We start from the raw sequence: 16,139 nt of genomic DNA on the forward strand, positions 1-16,139 counted from the left end.
TCTTCAGGAGAAGGCCTGGGGATCATACCTACCATGACCCTGGCTCTTGACATAATCTGATCTGTGGAACCCAGGTATTTGTTGAATACTTTGTCATCTTTTTTTTTTCTGGTGATACTAGGGTTTGAGGTCTGGGCCTCATGCTGGCTAGGCAGGCACTCCATCATTTGAGTCCTTCTACTAAGCCCAGGTTTTCTTCCTTTTACCTGAGAAAGAGTACTCCTTTCTTCCTTGAAGCCCCTTGAGCAACAGAAGAAAGAGTCATAAAAGTTTATTGTATGAAAGAAAAAGCATGGCTTCTGTACATCTATTTACACAACGGACTTATTTACAGTAGCAAGATGGAGGCCTTGGTGCCAGTGTGCAGATGCCTGGAGAAGAGGGAGGAGGTGTGGAGCCTTCCCATGGCTCAAACACGGGGAACCTCGCAGAAAGCGGGGACCACAGAAGCTGGTGGGGGGCTAGGGGATCCTGTCCTTCCTGAAGACTCAGAAGGGTGTGTCCAAGAGGCAGAGCCAAGAGTCCACATAGGACCCTGGAGGTGCAAGGAGGTCCTGGAGTTGAACCCAGAACATTCTTGGGCTGATCACAGTGTCCCTGGGGTGCTCTGGGGAAAAGGCCTCTGCTCACCCCCCCGTTTGCCTGAGGCTGCAGAGGGGAAAGGTGGCTGAGGGTCACAGCTCGCTGGATCGGACTGCAGGCTCCAACTTGTGGGACAGCGCAGTGAGGACCTTGTCGAATTTCTCATAGCGTCGGGCCTGGCTGCTGGTGGCACCTTGGCTGCCCCAGAGGAGGCGCATCTGGAACTCGGTGCTGAACACCTCCAGGAGCTCTGGCCGGGCCTGGAACCCTGAAAGGAGGAGGTGGGTACAGGGTCAGGGAACAACTTGTGGCTGGGGAGGCTCGGGCTCCCACAGACTCCAGGGATCCCACTCCTAGGCTCCTTTCCCCCATTTTGCCGAAATTCAGTCTGTGGATGAACATGACTATACAAATTAACATCTAATCTTTCTTCAACTACCTGTAACATACAGTTTTTAAAAGACTAGACAATAATTGTGTGCAAGCGTTGCTGGCGATGGAAGCCAGGGCTTCCTGCATGCCAGGCAACTGCTCTACTACAGAACTACATCCTCAGCCCTTAAAAAAGAACATATTCATGTTAATATTTTGGGAGATCTTAGAAGATCTTTCTTTTTTAATTTTTTTATTGTCTAGGTGATGTATAGAGGGGTTACAGTTACATATGTAAGGTAATAAGTATCTATCTTGTCAAATTTATTACCCTTTCCTTCATTTTCTCCTACTTTCCTTCACCGCAATCCCTTTCCTTTCTTGTCTTATATTTTTCTATAAGCTCCATTTTTGTTTTTGCTTTTGTTTTTTTGGTCTAGTCGTGGGGCCTGAACTCTGGGCCTGGGCGCTGTCCCTCAGCTCTTCAGCTCAAGGCTAGTGCTCTACCACTTGAGCCACAGCGCCACTTCCGGCTTTTTTCTTTTTGCTTATGTGGTGCTGAGGAATCAAACCCAGGGCCTCAGGCGTGCAAGGCAAGCGCTCCACCACTGAGCCACCTTCCCAGCCCCTCTATAAGCTCTATTTTTAAAGAAACATATATATATTTTCCAATTTATATATATGCTCTCTAAAAGAGAAAGTATGAAAAAATATAACAGAATATCCCAGAATATTTACTTCTGGGTAACTGTGTGTTATTACTTGAGCCACAGTCCCACTTCCAACATTTTGGTAGTTAATTGGAAATAAAAGTCTCACAGAGGGGCTGGGAAGGTGGCTCAGTGGTAGAGCGCTTGCCTTGCATGCCTGAGGCCCTGAGTTCAATTCCTCAGCACTACATAAGCAAAAAGAAAAAAGCCGGAAGTGGTGCTGTGGCTCAAGTGGTAGAGCGCTAGCTGTGAGCTGAAGAGCTGAGGGACAGTACCCAGGCCCAGAGTTCAGGCCCCATGACTGGATCCAAAAAAAAAAAGTCTCACAGACTTTTCTGCTTGAGCTGGCTTAGAACCTCAGTCCTCTGATCTCAGCCTCCCTAAGTAGCTAGGATTACTGACATGAGCCACCAATACCTGGCTGTAACTCTTATTTTTGCTCTATTGTAATTTCTGTCTCCAGTGGACTTTTGTGGCTTGAACTTACTGACAAAAGTAAATGAGAGACAGTGTCAAGCCACTTTCTCTCTGCACCTTTCCAGAGAAGGAGTTCTGTGTCCCGCCAGATTGAACTCCTTGATGACTGAGCAGGTCTCTCCATACCAGGGCCTGGGCTGGGCACCTTTACAAACCACCTTGGGAAGCAGGCCTATCAGATGCCCACTTCACAGATGAGAATACGGAGGTCCAGCAAAGCTCAGACACGCAGCTAAGTTGCTCTGCATCATGGCTGACACCTCACCTGACAGCTTGACTAACAACTGCTTGTTGAGGTAGGGGGCGAGAGAAAGGAGTCAGGAGAGAAGGCAGGGCAGAGGGATGAGAAATTGGATAGATGCTTGGAGGAAGGCGATACACTGGAGGAGAGCAGGATCCCAAAGATGTCATGGCCACTCACCCTGCAGCTTGACTTCAGCGTTGGTGTGGTAGAGGCCTCCGTGGTGTGCCACTGTGCGAGCGGCCTCGAGGTGAGCCAGAACCACCTCCACACCATGCTCCGTGCTGCCCCAGGGCTCGGGGCCCTCAGCAGGGGCTGAGTCACACTCCAGCAGGCTGATGAGTGGCAGGATGTGGGGGAAAGTGGTGTTGCTCAGTGGAGGCCCTTCTGTGGGGGGAGGGGAGGATAATGGATAAGTGCTTAGAGACCCTGCAGGCCTGAAGCTGAGGGGCGGGAGAAAATGGACCTGCATGAGGGCCCAGCTCAAGCCCCAAGGGATCCTGGCTCCTGGGATTGACTCTTCCTTTTCCATTTCATAAACTCCACCAGCGCTAAGCCTAGAGTTGGGCATGGCTTACACCCATTTAGAGAGTGAACTCCATCAAGCTCTCCTCATGATCCACACCGGGAGAGTCTGCTAGCCCAGAGTGCTGGGACGCGCGTCTAAGGCCACACAGCAAGGAGGTGGTTACCTTTGCCCTCGTTAAGGCTCTTGAGAAAAGGCTTCAGCTTCTTCTCGTACAGGAGAGCACCCTCCGTGTGCCGCTGTCGCAGTGTCACCCATGTCTGCTCCAGCCGGGAAATCTGGGGAGACCAGACTGTGAGAGTCCAGCCAGGGCAACAGCCCGCCAGGGCGGCTGGCACAGGCCGCCCCGCTCAGTCACCACCTAGGTGTGATAGTTTACTAATCACTAAATGGAAGTCATTTTAACTCAGAGTGCGCCTCATTCGTCTTAAATGTGAAGAAACTGAGGCCCAGGGAAGGGGAAGAGAGAAATTGGTCTTGGTCAATACTTGGAAAACTCGATTCTCCTCTGTCTCCAACATTTTGGGGGGGGAGCGAGTGGTAGTGGGGTTTTGAACTCAGGACACCCAGCTCCCAAGGCAGTGGCTCTGTCACTTGAGCCACGGCCCCCGCCCCAGCCCTCAAATGCCTAGAAATCGCAAACCTTTTCCTGTTCCCACACAGAGCCAACCCCAAGGAACACGCCCCAGGGCTCTTCCAGGTACGGGAGCGGGACCCCGTACCTGGGCCATGTCCAAGGCGCTCATAACCGCCGCGAAGCTGAACATGTTGCCCATGGTGCCTCTAAGCTCGGCCGCCAGCTGGATGGTTTTGTGCAGCAGCGCCGCCCGCTCCTCCGCCGAGCCTGTGCAGCCCAGGATGTCCACTGCCAGCATGATGGACATGGTGTGGAACCTGTGGAGGGAGCATGGGGAGAGGGGCGGGGGTCAAGGGCGGGGCCAAGGTCAGGGAGAGAGGTTGTGATGGGTTAGAAAGATCAGGAGGCGTGGCCAGAACCACGGAAACAAGGCTAAGGGCTTTTGATTGGTCAGAAAAAGTTAGAGGCGGGACAAGGACGCTCAAGGGGTGGGGCTTATGACTGTCCAGTGAAGCTCATCGTGGAGAATTGTTGGTGGGGTCTTTTTGGATTTTTTTTTTTTTTTTTGCCAGTCCTGGGGCTTGAACTCAGGGCCTGCGCACTGTCCCCTAAGCCTCTCTGTGCTCAAGGCTAGCACTCTACCACTTGAGCCACAGCGCTACTTCCGGCTTTTTCTGTGTATGTGGTACTGAGGAATGGAACCCAGGGCTTCATGCATGCAAGGCACGCACTCCACCACGAGCCACCTTCCCAGTCCGGAGAGCTATTTTAAGATTGAACAAAAGAAAAGAAGGCTGAACGAGCCTGGCGCTGGCGGCTCACTCCTGTGATCATATGATCATATAGTTACTTAGGAAGCTGAGATCTGGACATCACAGTTCGAAGCCAACCTGGGCAGAAAAGTCTGAAATTTTTTTTTTTGGTGGGGGGGGGGGCGTCCGGTCGTGGGGCCTGGACTCTGGGCCTGGGCGCTGTCCCTCAGCTCTTCAGCTCAAGGCTAGCCTCTCCGAGCTCAAGGCTAGCACTCTACCACTTGAGCCACAGTACCACTGCCAGCCTTTTTCTTTTTGCTTATGTGGTGCTGAGGAATCGAACCCAGGGCCTCAAGCATGCAAGGCAAGCGCTCTACCACTGAGCCACCTTCCCAGCCCCAAGTCTGAGATTCTTATCTCCCATTAACCACCAAAACGTGGAGCTGTGTCTCAAGTTGTAGAGTGCCAACCTTGAATGAAGACGCTCTGGCCTGAGTTCAAGCCTAGAACCAGCACCAAAAAATAAAAAGGGGGGTGAGTAGGTCAGGAATTGGGAATTGTGGGCGGGACCAAAGCTGACAGAAAAGGGATGCAAAAAGAGAATCCAGAGATAAAAGATAAAGTCTTGGAGATACCAGATTGCTTTGAGTTGAATGAGATGTGATTGGCCAATGGGATGAAGCATAGCCAAACTTTAGCAGGGCTCGATTGGGAGACTGGCTGGGAGACACACCGCCACAGCAAAGGAAACTGAGGCAGCCCAGGGTTCCTTCCTTAAATTCTAGCCACTAACAGCAGGTGCTTGCCTTGCCTTACCTTTCCAGCAGGTCTAGTCGTAGCTGCCGGCCGTGGGGGAGGGTAAGCAGCTCCATGCCCCAACGGACTCCCATTAGGGTCTGCATCTCCTTGGTAACGCCCAGTATCCTAGCAACCTGCAAGGACGCCCATGGGGCTGATTAATTTCCTGTCAGGGTTGGTCCAAGCCATCTGGGAGTCAGAGAGGTGTTTGTTTTTTTTTTTCCTAAGAGGGTAGCCAGGCTGGGATGTCAGGTTTGAATCCTAGCACTTCTACTAACCTTCTGACACAAAGCAAGTGACTACCTTTCTAAATGAGCCTCAGTTTGCCCATCTGTGGAATGGGGACAACAGAAAAGCCTCAGAGGTGCCTGACATGTTAAATACTCACTTTAAGACCAAGGACTAAAATGCCCTTATTCAAGAGGGCAGCCAGGCACTAGTGGCTTGCACCTGTAATCCTAGCTACTCAGGAAGCTGAGATCTGAGGATCACAGTTTGAAGCCAGCCAGGAAAATCTATGAGACTCAAACTAAGCACCAAAAAAGCTAGAAGTGAGCTGGGGCTCAAGTGGTAGAGTGCTAGCCTTGAGCAAAGAAGTTAAAGGACATCTCCCAGGCCCTCAGTTCAAGCCCCAGAACTTGGGCTTTTTTTGTGTGTACAAAAAAAAAAGAAGGCAAACCTGAGGCTCAGGGAGGGAACGGACTAGCCCAATGTCACACATGGGGCTAGAACCCAGGGATCTCCCTTCCTGCCCAAGGCTAGACATGGAGAGACATCCCTGCCTTATCTTCTTTTTTTTTTCTTCTCATTTCTGAGCTCTTAGACCAGTGCGGGCACCCCAAACCACAGAAGGAGAAACTGGAGTACAGATAAAACGGGTCCTTGGAGGACCAAAGTCACTTCCTGCTTAGCAAAGGCCCTGGCATTGACAATGTGTGGGCTGAGAAAGTATTTTGCTTATTTGTCCACTAGAGGGCGTGGGGGCAGGGAGTCTGGCTTCCTGGAGCAGAACACTAACTTTGAGCAGGCTGGCCAGGGCACTGGGGATATCCCACACCCCATCCCAGTGCCAAACTCCACCAGATCTCAGGACTGCCAAGTTCTTGTGCCATACTGACACCTGGAGGATATAAGAATATCTTGGTTTGTGCCTTTAAAAAAAATGAGATAGTCGGGCTGGGAAGGTGGCTCGGTGGTAGAGTACATACATGAAGCTTTGGTTTAATTCCTCAGCACCACATAAACAGAAAAAGCCAGAAGTGGCGCTGTGGCTCAAAGTGTGTATAGCCTCCAGCTGAAGAGTTAAGGGACAGTGCCCAGGCCCAGAATTCAAGCCCCATGACGGGCCAAAAAAAAAAAAAAAAAAAGGAGAGAGAGAGAGAGAGTCTTCCTCTGTGGTCCAGTCTGGTCTCAAACTCACTCGATAGCCTAAGCTAGTCTCAAAGTAGTAATGCCCTGCTTGAGTCTCCCTTTGTTGTTGTTATTCTGTTTTGTTTGCTGTGCTTGAGGATTGCACTCAGGGCCTCACACTTGTTGGCAAGCAATCAAACCCCTGGTCTTTTTGCTTTCATTTTTCAGATAGGGGATTACACTTTTGCACAAGCTAGATTCAAACTACAATCTTCCTGCCTCTGTCTCTTAAGTAGCTGGCTTATAGGTACAAGCCTCCATACCTGGACTTGTCTTTTGATTTTTTAATTTTTTGGTAGTATTGAAGTCTGAGCTTAGGGCATCCTGCTTACAATGCTGCCACTCTGCCACTTGAGCCATGTCCCAGGACCGTTGTTTGTGTTTTAATTTATTTTTTGGCCATTCCTGGGGCTTGAACTCAGGGCCTGGGCTGTGTCCCTGAGCTTCTTTTGTTCAAAGCTAGCACTTGAGCCACAGTGCCACTTCCAGCTTTTTCTGTGTATGTGGTACTAAGGAATTGAACCCAGGGCTTTATGCATGCTAGGCAAACACTCTACCACTAAGCCACATTCCCATCCTCTTGTTTTTTGTGGTTTTTTTTTTAACGAACTCAGGGTTCTCCCTCTCTTAGCTTTTTTGCTGAAGGCTGGTCATCTATCACTTGAGCCACACTTCTACTTCCAGTTTTTTAGTGATTAATTGGAGATAAGAGTCTCTTGGATTTGTCTGCCCAGATTGGTTTTGAACTGTGATCCTCAGATCTCAGCCTCCAGAGTAGCTAGGATTACATGTGTGAGCCATTGATGCCCAGTAGCATTTCTTCCTCCTCCTCCTCCTCTTCTTCCTTCTTCTTCTGGTCATGGGGCTTGAACTCTGGGCTTGGGCACTGTCACTGTACTCTTCAGCTCAAGGCGAGCGATCTACTGCTTGAGCCACAGCGCCACTTCTGGTTTTCTAGTGGTTTATTGGAGATAAGTGTCTCACAGACTTTCCTGCCTGGGCTGGCTTTGAACTGCAATGCTCAGATCTCAGCCTCCTGAGAAGCTAAGGATTACAGGAATGAGCCACTGACACCCAGCTCCCAGTAGCATTTCTTTTAAGGAGAAAATAAGAGACCCAGAGTGACAAAATGACCGGCCAAGTCACAGAGCAGGTACAGGCTAGCTATGGAACCAGAATCCAGGCCTGGGCATCACTAGACCTGGGCATCTGGAAGCCAGTCCCTTACCACTTGATTCCTAGTCCTAAACCCAGAGGACCAAGGTGCTGTCCCCACCCCAGCGCACACCCTCCACCTACCAGGCAGTCAACCTTGGTGACATGCCGGGCCAGCGTCCGGGCGTCCACCTCTGCCAGCAGCTCCTTGACCTTGCGCAGAAGGCCCACCTCCAGTGGCCGGTTGTCTTTGGGAATCAGAAGGGACTGGAAGGTGGCTGGGTTGAAGGAAGAGCTGGATTCCACGACGGGGACTGTGAAGGCCTTGCCCCAGTCCCCCTCAGAGGCCCCATTTTCCGATGGCTCCTTTAGCCTCTCCCCGTAGCTCCTGGCCTGCTGACTGGAGGTGCCCACCGCTGCCCAGTCTCGGCTGCCACGGGCAGGCGGCTGAAGTTGGCAGTAGTGGCCAGAGTCCGGGTCACTGTAGCTGCTGAGGGATGGTGAGGGGGAGGCCTTGCTGAGGGTATGCGTGGGGCTAGCATGAGAGCCCTTGTCCAATTCCCCAGAGGGCTTCTGAGCACTTCCGGAACATAGTTGGGGCTCACTGGAGCGGCGGATGGCAGGGGAAGCAGGCAAAGCTGTGGCAGAAGGGACTGCAGGGGTAGCGTGGACACGGGTTACTGCAGAAAGGAGCAAGAGAAGACTGATTACCACAATCTCCCCACAAAGTACAGAGAATAGGTTCTACTACTGCGCATGGTAGTGAGCTGTCCCACCACGCTCTGGCAGACTGACTGGCCTTCAGTGACACGCTGCAAGGCCCTGGGCGGCAGGGGCTGGCATCCCCCTGCCATTCGGCCACTGAAGCCTGGGGAGCCACTGAATTGCTCGCAGGAGGCCCCAGGAAGCTACGCACTTGTAGAGTTCATTACGTCCTGTGTCATCATGTTTCAATGTACCAGCAATCATGGTTTACTGGATATGTGTCATGTGCCCAGATATGGTGACAGTTGGGAACCTACTGGTCAAAACACAGTAAAACCATCCTCAAATATCAGAAGCAATAGTGGTACAATGCTTGCCTAGCATGCACGAAGCCCTGGGTTTGATTCTTCAGTACCACATAAACAGAAAAAGCCAGAAGCCAGTACCACTGTGGCTAAAGTGGTAGAGTGCTAGCCTTGAGGAAAAGAAGCTTAGGGACAGTGCCTAGGTCCTGAGTTCAAGCCCCATGACTGGCAAAAACAAATAAAAAAATCAGAAGCAAGATGGGTTTGTGGTTCACTCCTGTAATCCCAGTCCTTGGGAGGCTAAGGCACAAAGAGCACAAGTTCAAGGCCAGCCTAAACAATCTGGTGAGACCCTATATCAAAAACAAATAAATAGGAGCTGGGAAGGTGGCTCAGTGGTAGAGCGCTTGCCTTGCATGCTCGAGGCCCTGGGTTCGATTCCTCAGCACCACTTAAGCAGAAAAAAAAAAAAGCCAGAAGTGGCGCTGTGGCTCAAGTGGTAGAGCGCTAGCCTTGAGCTGAAGAGCTGAGGGACAGCACCCAGGCCCAGAATTCAGGCCCCACGACCGGACCCAAAAAAAATAATAATAATAAATTAAATAAATAAATAAATAAATAAACTAGGGGTAGAGGTGAGGCCTAGAGGCATAGTTCAAGTGATGAGCAAGAAAACAGAATGGAAGTCCTAAGACCAGCAGAAAACAAAGAACAAAACCAAACCTTTTTTTTTTTTTTTTTGTGACTTAGTGCTTGCCTAGCATATGTGAAGCCAGAGGTTCAGTCTTCAGTGGTGAGAGAAAAATAAACAACAACAATAACAAACAAAAGTAAAGCTGGGCATGGTGGTACATGGCTGTAATCCTAACAGAAGGCTAAGGCAGAAGGATCTCAAATTCAAGGCCAGTCTGAGATACATAGCCGACTCTGCCTCAAACACAAACAAAAACAAGAGCCAGGCACTGGTGGCTCACACCTGTAATCTAGTTATTCAAGAGGCTGAGATCTGAGGATCATGGTTCAAAGCCAACTAGGCAGACTGTGAGACTCTTCAACAAACCACCAAAATGCCAGAAGTAGAGCTGTGACTCAAGTGGTAAAGTGGCAGGCTTGAACCAAAAAAGCTAAGACACAATGTCTAGGCCCTGAGTTTAAGTTTTAGTACAGGCACAGAAATAAATAATTTGTGGGCAGGTGGCTCCCAATGAACTCAGGAGGCTGAGAGACTTAGAGGATCTTGGTTTGAAGCCAGTCTAGGCAGAAAAGTTCTCAGGATTCCATCTCCAGTTAATCAGCAAAATGCTGGACTTGGAAGCATGGTCCAAGTAGTAAGAGTGCCAGCCATAAGTAAGGAAGCCGAGCAAGAATACAAGGCTCTAAGTTCCAGCCCCGATACTGGCACAAAAATAGATAAAAACAAGGCCCAGCCAACCTGGCTTGAGCCAGCCCTTTGTAGCAAAGGCTGCATTAAGTTGGCAGAGTCCTAACCAATCAGTGCAGCAGAACTGACTGGGGGGTGGGAGGAGCTGAGGGTCACTTCAGGTGGCTGACACATACACACACACCAGAAGCCCACTTCATTCAGTGTCTGGTGGTTAACAGAGGCCTGACGAATGAGGCTGAATGAACACATCAGCCATTCTACCAGAAGGTTCTGGAGGACAGAGCACATGATGACATGATGACATCTGGGTAACAGATCCCCAGCGGCAGCCCCGCTGTCTGCCCCCCTCTTTGTTGTTCTTACCAGTGCTGTAGGCTGGGGAGCTGGGGCTCTCGGAGATGGGGGACAGGGGCGAGTGCAGGTCAGGAATCTGATCCATGCTGAGGGCACAGTTGCGGATGGACTCCCGGGGGTGTGGCAGGGAGGTGCTAGGGGGAGACATTGCCATGAGTAGGAGCAGAGGTCAGAGGTCTCAGCCTGCTCCTGGGACCCCCAGCCTCCCCTCTGCCCTCTGAACTTCAGAAGCAGAAAAGGCTTGGGAATTGTCAGATTCTATCTCTCAATGGCCAGGTACAAAACCTAAGAGCTAGGGGAGGAAGGTGCAGCAGGACAGCGGGGGTCAGCTGGCACTGCCCGGAGGTTTCTAGTTGGTATCCCCCCCATATTTCCCTGCGCTCTTTCTGCATCCCAATCAGCCTCCTCTCACAAAGCCAAGACAAGGGTGGACACACCCCACGGAGCCCATCAGGCTCCTCTGTGTCTCTCCTGTCCCTGAGAGGAGAGGAAGGGACACACAGCCAGAACTCTGCTGTTCCTCGCACAAGGTACCTTTGTGCAAATTGGACAATTGTATCTACGTTCCAGGCTCGCAAGGTACACTATCCCCCGTGGGGGCGGAAGCCTTTGCTCAGTCCACAACCTTCCCTTTCCTAGGACCCTTGCTCAGAAAACTCGAGAGAAGGGCCTGGAGATTGGGGCTAGCCAATCTCCACCAGGAAGGGTGGGGCATCTAAGGCAGCCAGACCCACCAAAATGGCGCCCGCTGGCTGCTCCAGCAGCCTCCACAGAATCTGGATGTCTCAGCACCAGTGAGTGTGGCCTGCAGATCCTGACATCACTGGTTCACCCCACAAGCCAAGCGTACCGCTGCCAGCCTACCTATCCATCAAGTCCTTGGCTGGTGGCACCCAACCCTAGAGCACAGGGAGATGGAGATGAAGGCCTACCCAATGCTGGGGACATGAGACAGTGAGCCTGTCTGCAAAGAGCCAGGGAAGCTATTTGCAAAAATGAAGAGAACAGGGCTGGGAAGGTGGCTCAGTGGTGGAGCGCTTGCCTTGCATGCCTGAGGCCCTGGGTTCGATTCCTCAGCACCACATAAGCAAAAAGAAAAAACCCGGAAGTGGCGCTGTGGCTCAAGTGGTAGAGCGCTAGCCTTGAGCTGAAGAGCTAAGGGAAAGCACCCAGGCCCAGAGTTCAGGCCCCATGACTGGACACCCCCCCCCCCCCCAAAAAAAAAGAAGAGAACAGGCTTTAGAGTCTGCAAGCTCTGGGTTCAAATCTGAATGCTGCTACACTCCAGCTGTTGGCTTCCCCTGTGTAAGCCTTCCTCTACAGCTATAAAGTAGGGGCTGGACAGGTCTCCCCGCTCCCAGGCAGTAAGAGTCAACACAGAGCTGGGGCAGTAGGCTCCCTGAAAATATTAGCTGTTCCACCCTTTCCTGGGTTTGAGCTTGGTCTTACCCGGCTGCAGGAACAAACAGGTATCATGAACACATTTCTGAGCCGGGCACTGGGGGCTCAGGCCTGCAGTCCTAGCTACTTAGTAAGCTGAGATCAGAGTTTGAAGTCAGCCCAGGCAAGAAAGTCTGTGAGATTCTTATCTCCATGAGCCAGTAAAAAGTTAGATGTGGAGGTGTGACTCAAGTGGTCGAATGCCAGCCTTGAGCACAAAAGCTAAGGAAGAACATCCTGGTCCTGAGTTCAAGCCCCAGTCCTAGCATGCACTCCCCAGCCTCTCCTGGACAAATGGGCCGACGGAGCCCAGCTGACCTGGTGGGGCAGCCGTCACTGCGCGTGACCTTGTCGGCGGTGAGCCCATCGGTCATGGTGACACTGCGCCGTTTCATGTGGCTGCCTTTGGAGCTGGAGGGGCTGGCGGGGCTGGCAGCCTTGCCACCGCCCTGGCCCAGGCCGTAGCTGGCCTCGAGGTAGCGCAGCGGGAAGGTGCGGTTGACTGGGCAGTAGATGATGGCCCCGCTCTGCTCAGACACAGCCTTGCGGCTGCCCACATGATACCGCACCAGGGCAGGCACGTGGTCGAAGCTCTCCTGCTCAAACAGGTACTGAATGTGGGTGTAGCTCTCGCCAGCCTTCACCACCACCTTGTTGATCTTGAAGTGCAAGGCTTGGTTGCGCCAGCGGCACGTGAGCACATAGTCCCCCAGGCTGGTGAGCGAGTCCCGGATGAGGAAGTCACCATTGCGCTGCACCAGGGTTTCAGAGACCTGTGGGAGGCACAGGGAGGCTGGAGGGTGACAGGGGTAGAAGAGGGCCAGATCCAGGCTACAGGGACCACCAAAGGCTTACAGGGGATGCCAAGGCCACACCCAGAATGTAGATAATCCAGAAAACTGACATCTAAAGCCTGGGGTCAGGGATAGCACCACTCAGCCAGGACCATGTCTGGGACAGGAGATTCATGAATGGGAAGGCGTGAGGCCCTGACTGGATAGCACAGAGACCCAGGGCTCAGACCCATCCATTCTCAGCCTCTGTATCTGCCTCAAGCTGCTTTCTCTGGTGAGTCTGCCCCAGCCCACCCCCACCCCCAGGGGTCACCTCAGGGCTAGACTGCTCTTTGTGCAGCTCTCCACTTGTATACTTCTCTCCCCAGGCTCTGACTGTAGGCCTGCTTCTCAGCATCCACCCAGAACCCCCAGCCCCGCAGGAAAGCCACCACCTCTTTTAGCCCAGGGCCTGGTAGGGCAAGTGTTTGGTCAAGATACAGTGTGGATGACAAAAGGATCAGGTAACCCATCAAAACTGGGTAGTTCAGGTAGACGCAGGAGGTCATGCCTATAATTCTAGCTACTCAGGAGGCTGAGATCTGAGGATCGTGCGTGGTTCAAAGCCAGCCTGGGCAAGAAAGTCTGAAGACTCTTATCTCCAATAAGCCACTAGAAAACCAGATGTGGTGCTGTGGCTCAACAGCTTTCGCCTTGAGCTGAAGAGCTGAGGAACAGCATCCAGGCCCAGAATTCAAGTCCCACAACTGACAAAAACAAACAAACAAACAAACTGGGTAGTCCAAAGACAGATACCCACTAACCAAACCCACAAGAGACTGATGTATATAGACCAATAATAATAGAATAACAAGTAATAATAAGTCATAACAATAATATTCATTGAGTCACCAGAGTTAGATCTTATGTTAGGCACTTTGAATTATTTCATTTATTCTTCCAATAACCCTTAGGGTCATAACTCGTACTACTCTTTATGGTATAGATGAGGACATTAGGGCTCAGAGATGTGAAGCAACTCTTTCAAGGTCACACAGCCCCAAACTGCAAAGCTGTAATTAATCCCATCCCTCTTGAACTAAAACTATCAAGGAACAGATCAAAACCTATGTGGCGACTGGAGCCAGGGGCTGGGGCTGGCTGAGGTATGTGGAAGGGTCTAGGCAAAGCTGTGGTTCCAACCCAAGGGCCTGCTCACCTCTCGGGGGATACGGCCGTGGTACCAGGCATGGCTGCGGAGGTCTGTGCTGCTGAGCTTCAGTTCTTCCTCCAGTTCCTTGTGCAGTTTCTCTGGTGAAGAGTCAAGGATGTACTTCTCCTTGGAGAACTGGACAGGAAACAGCAAGCGTTAGCATTGATTCAAAGCTCTCTTTTTAGTGTGTATTATGTTTATGAGTAGCACTGTGGCTCAAGTGGTAGAGAGCTCAAAGAGGCTCAGGGACAGTGCCCAGGCCTCGAGTTCAAGCCCCAGGACCAGAAAAAAGAAGGCTGGTGCTATACAAACTTGACCCACTGCTTGACCTCTGGCTTTTTGCTAGTTAATTGAGATAAAAGTCTCTTGGAGGACTGGGAAGGTGACTCGGTGGTAATGGGCTTGCCTAGCATGCATGAAGCCCTGGGTGTGATTCCTCAGTGTCACATACACAGAAAAAGCCAGAAGTGGTGCTGTGGCTCAAGTGGTAGAGCGCTAGCCTTGAGCAAAAGAACCTCAGGGACAGTGCCCAGGCCCTGAGTTCAAGCTCCAGGACTGGCACCCAGAAAAAAAGTCTCTTGAATTTGTCTGCCCAAACTTGCTTGGAACTGAGATCATCAGATCTCAGCCTCCTAAATAGCTAGAATGATAGGTGTGAGTCAGCAGTGCCTAGCAAAGCCCCCCTTTTCCCTTCCTCTTATTTTTGGTGATACTCAAGGCCTAGCATTTGCTAAACAGGCGCTGTTACCAGAGTCACACCTAAAGCACTCTTCCCTCCCTCTTGACTTCACTCTACCCCATGTAAACTTCTGCCCTGGAATGCTGGAGTACTAGAGACCTACCAGAAAGGGCCTTACCCATGGATACCTGTCCCAGCTGGAAGAAAGAAATGTCAAAAATCTCAACTGTTTCCACTAAAGCATTCAGACTGTGTTCCCAGCCGGACAACAGCAGCATCTGAGCTGGGTGTAGTCAGCACCATGGAGCTGGACAGCGGCAGAGCTTGAGGCTCTTCTAAGGGAGGTGGTTAAGTCTAAGCCAGGCAGGGAGCACAGGCCAGAAGCCTGGGCTTGAACTGTGGGGTGTGTGTGTGTGTGTGTGTGTGTGTGTGTGTGTGTAAGGGGGAGGGAGGAAGAGTGTTATGGGGCTTAAACTCAGAGCCTGAGTATTGTCCCTGTCTCTTTTTGCTCAAGGCTAGAACTCTACCACTTTGAACCACAGCTCTACTTCTGGTTTTCTGGTGGTTAATTACAGTCTCACAGACTTTCCTGCCTGGGCTGACTTTGAACCTCGATACTCAGATCTCAGCCTCGTGAGTCGCTAGGATTTCAGGGATGAGTGATGAGTGCTTGACCACCACCTTGATCTTAAAATAAAGGGAAGGAGATTTCTACAGGTGAGTCTGGAAGGGGAGGCACAGATACTAGAAGCTCAGGTATGGACAAGGACAGCCAGATGGCCTAGAATTCACTCTGGGAGGTGGGCTGCCCAGTGCAAGGGTGGGAGGCAGCCATGCTCAGGAGCAGGGGGCTGCACGGATGTGGTCATCATGCAGCTCAGTTCCCCAGGCCCATGCCCCTTTTCAACTCAAGGGACCCTCACCAAATTTGGAAACTACAGCTCAGTTGGGAAGCCCAGCATTGAAGAAAATGCCCACGGTGTGATCTTCCCTCCTGCCCATGGTTTCCTGGTTACGTGGTCTGCGACTAGAGGTCATCCAATCCCAGAGGACTCCTACATACTGTCAGGAGAAGGGAGGCCCACCATGAGGCACACCCACACCATACAGCCCAGCCTGACCCTGGCTGACTGTGTCATGTGAGTCATCTGGGCCTTGAGTTCTTCCTCAGGAAAATGGCTGCAAGGATAAGGCCTGCCTCACTCCATAGCCAGGACATTCAGAACAGGGCAGCTCACACTTGGACACCCTCATCACTGTGAGAATGTAAAGGATGCCGTCCTTTCTCTTCCTCCAACTCCAGGCCTCAAAAAATGGCTGCTCTAGGAAAGAGATCCAAAAGATAGAAGAGGACAGGCCAGGGAAAGAAGCTGAGTCTCTTCCCAACACCTCTCCTCCCCAGAGACCAAGCATCCTGTGCACCACGCCCAACCTCCTCAGACCTGCCACTCATCTCAGGTCCTCACTCAGTGGCTCCGCCCCCATGTTGCCTGGCTACCCTGATTGGCACTCTCCCTGGACACCATGATTCCAGCTCCTAATATTTCTAGGCTCTTCTACTCTCTCATGCAACACTGACTAGCTCCATCTCAGGTTCTGGGCTGCGGCTGAGGCCCAAGGCAACTAGGATGGTCCTTTGGCCTTTTGGGATGCCCATAAAGATAGTGACACTGAACCCCAGGTTTCTAA

The 16,139-nt window shown here is 51.6% G+C and overlaps 1 protein-coding gene across 2 annotated transcripts in view; it reads right to left on the reverse strand.

The window, feature by feature from the left end:
* Positions 1-256: 256 nt before the first annotated feature.
* Sh2d3c (SH2 domain containing 3C) overlaps positions 257-16,139 on the reverse strand; it is a 36,203-nt gene continuing 20,320 nt past the window's right edge. For both annotated transcript variants that reach the window (XM_042681133.1, XM_042681134.1), the window contains 9 exons: positions 13,778-13,906; positions 12,104-12,558; positions 10,355-10,479; positions 7,745-8,280; positions 5,054-5,169; positions 3,631-3,802; positions 3,075-3,186; positions 2,563-2,769; positions 257-850 (listed from right to left, as the gene is read on the reverse strand). In XM_042681133.1, coding sequence (XP_042537067.1) covers positions 675-850; positions 2,563-2,769; positions 3,075-3,186; positions 3,631-3,802; positions 5,054-5,169; positions 7,745-8,280; positions 10,355-10,479; positions 12,104-12,558; positions 13,778-13,906 — 2,028 coding nt within the window. In that variant the 3' untranslated portion in view covers positions 257-674. The remainder of the gene's footprint in view (positions 851-2,562; positions 2,770-3,074; positions 3,187-3,630; positions 3,803-5,053; positions 5,170-7,744; positions 8,281-10,354; positions 10,480-12,103; positions 12,559-13,777; positions 13,907-16,139) is intronic.

The sequence above is a fragment of the Dipodomys spectabilis genome, unplaced genomic scaffold, assembly GCF_019054845.1.
Source record: "Dipodomys spectabilis isolate Male_0828 unplaced genomic scaffold, ASM1905484v1 ptg000067l, whole genome shotgun sequence".
Classification (NCBI taxonomy): Eukaryota; Metazoa; Chordata; class Mammalia; order Rodentia; family Heteromyidae; genus Dipodomys; species Dipodomys spectabilis.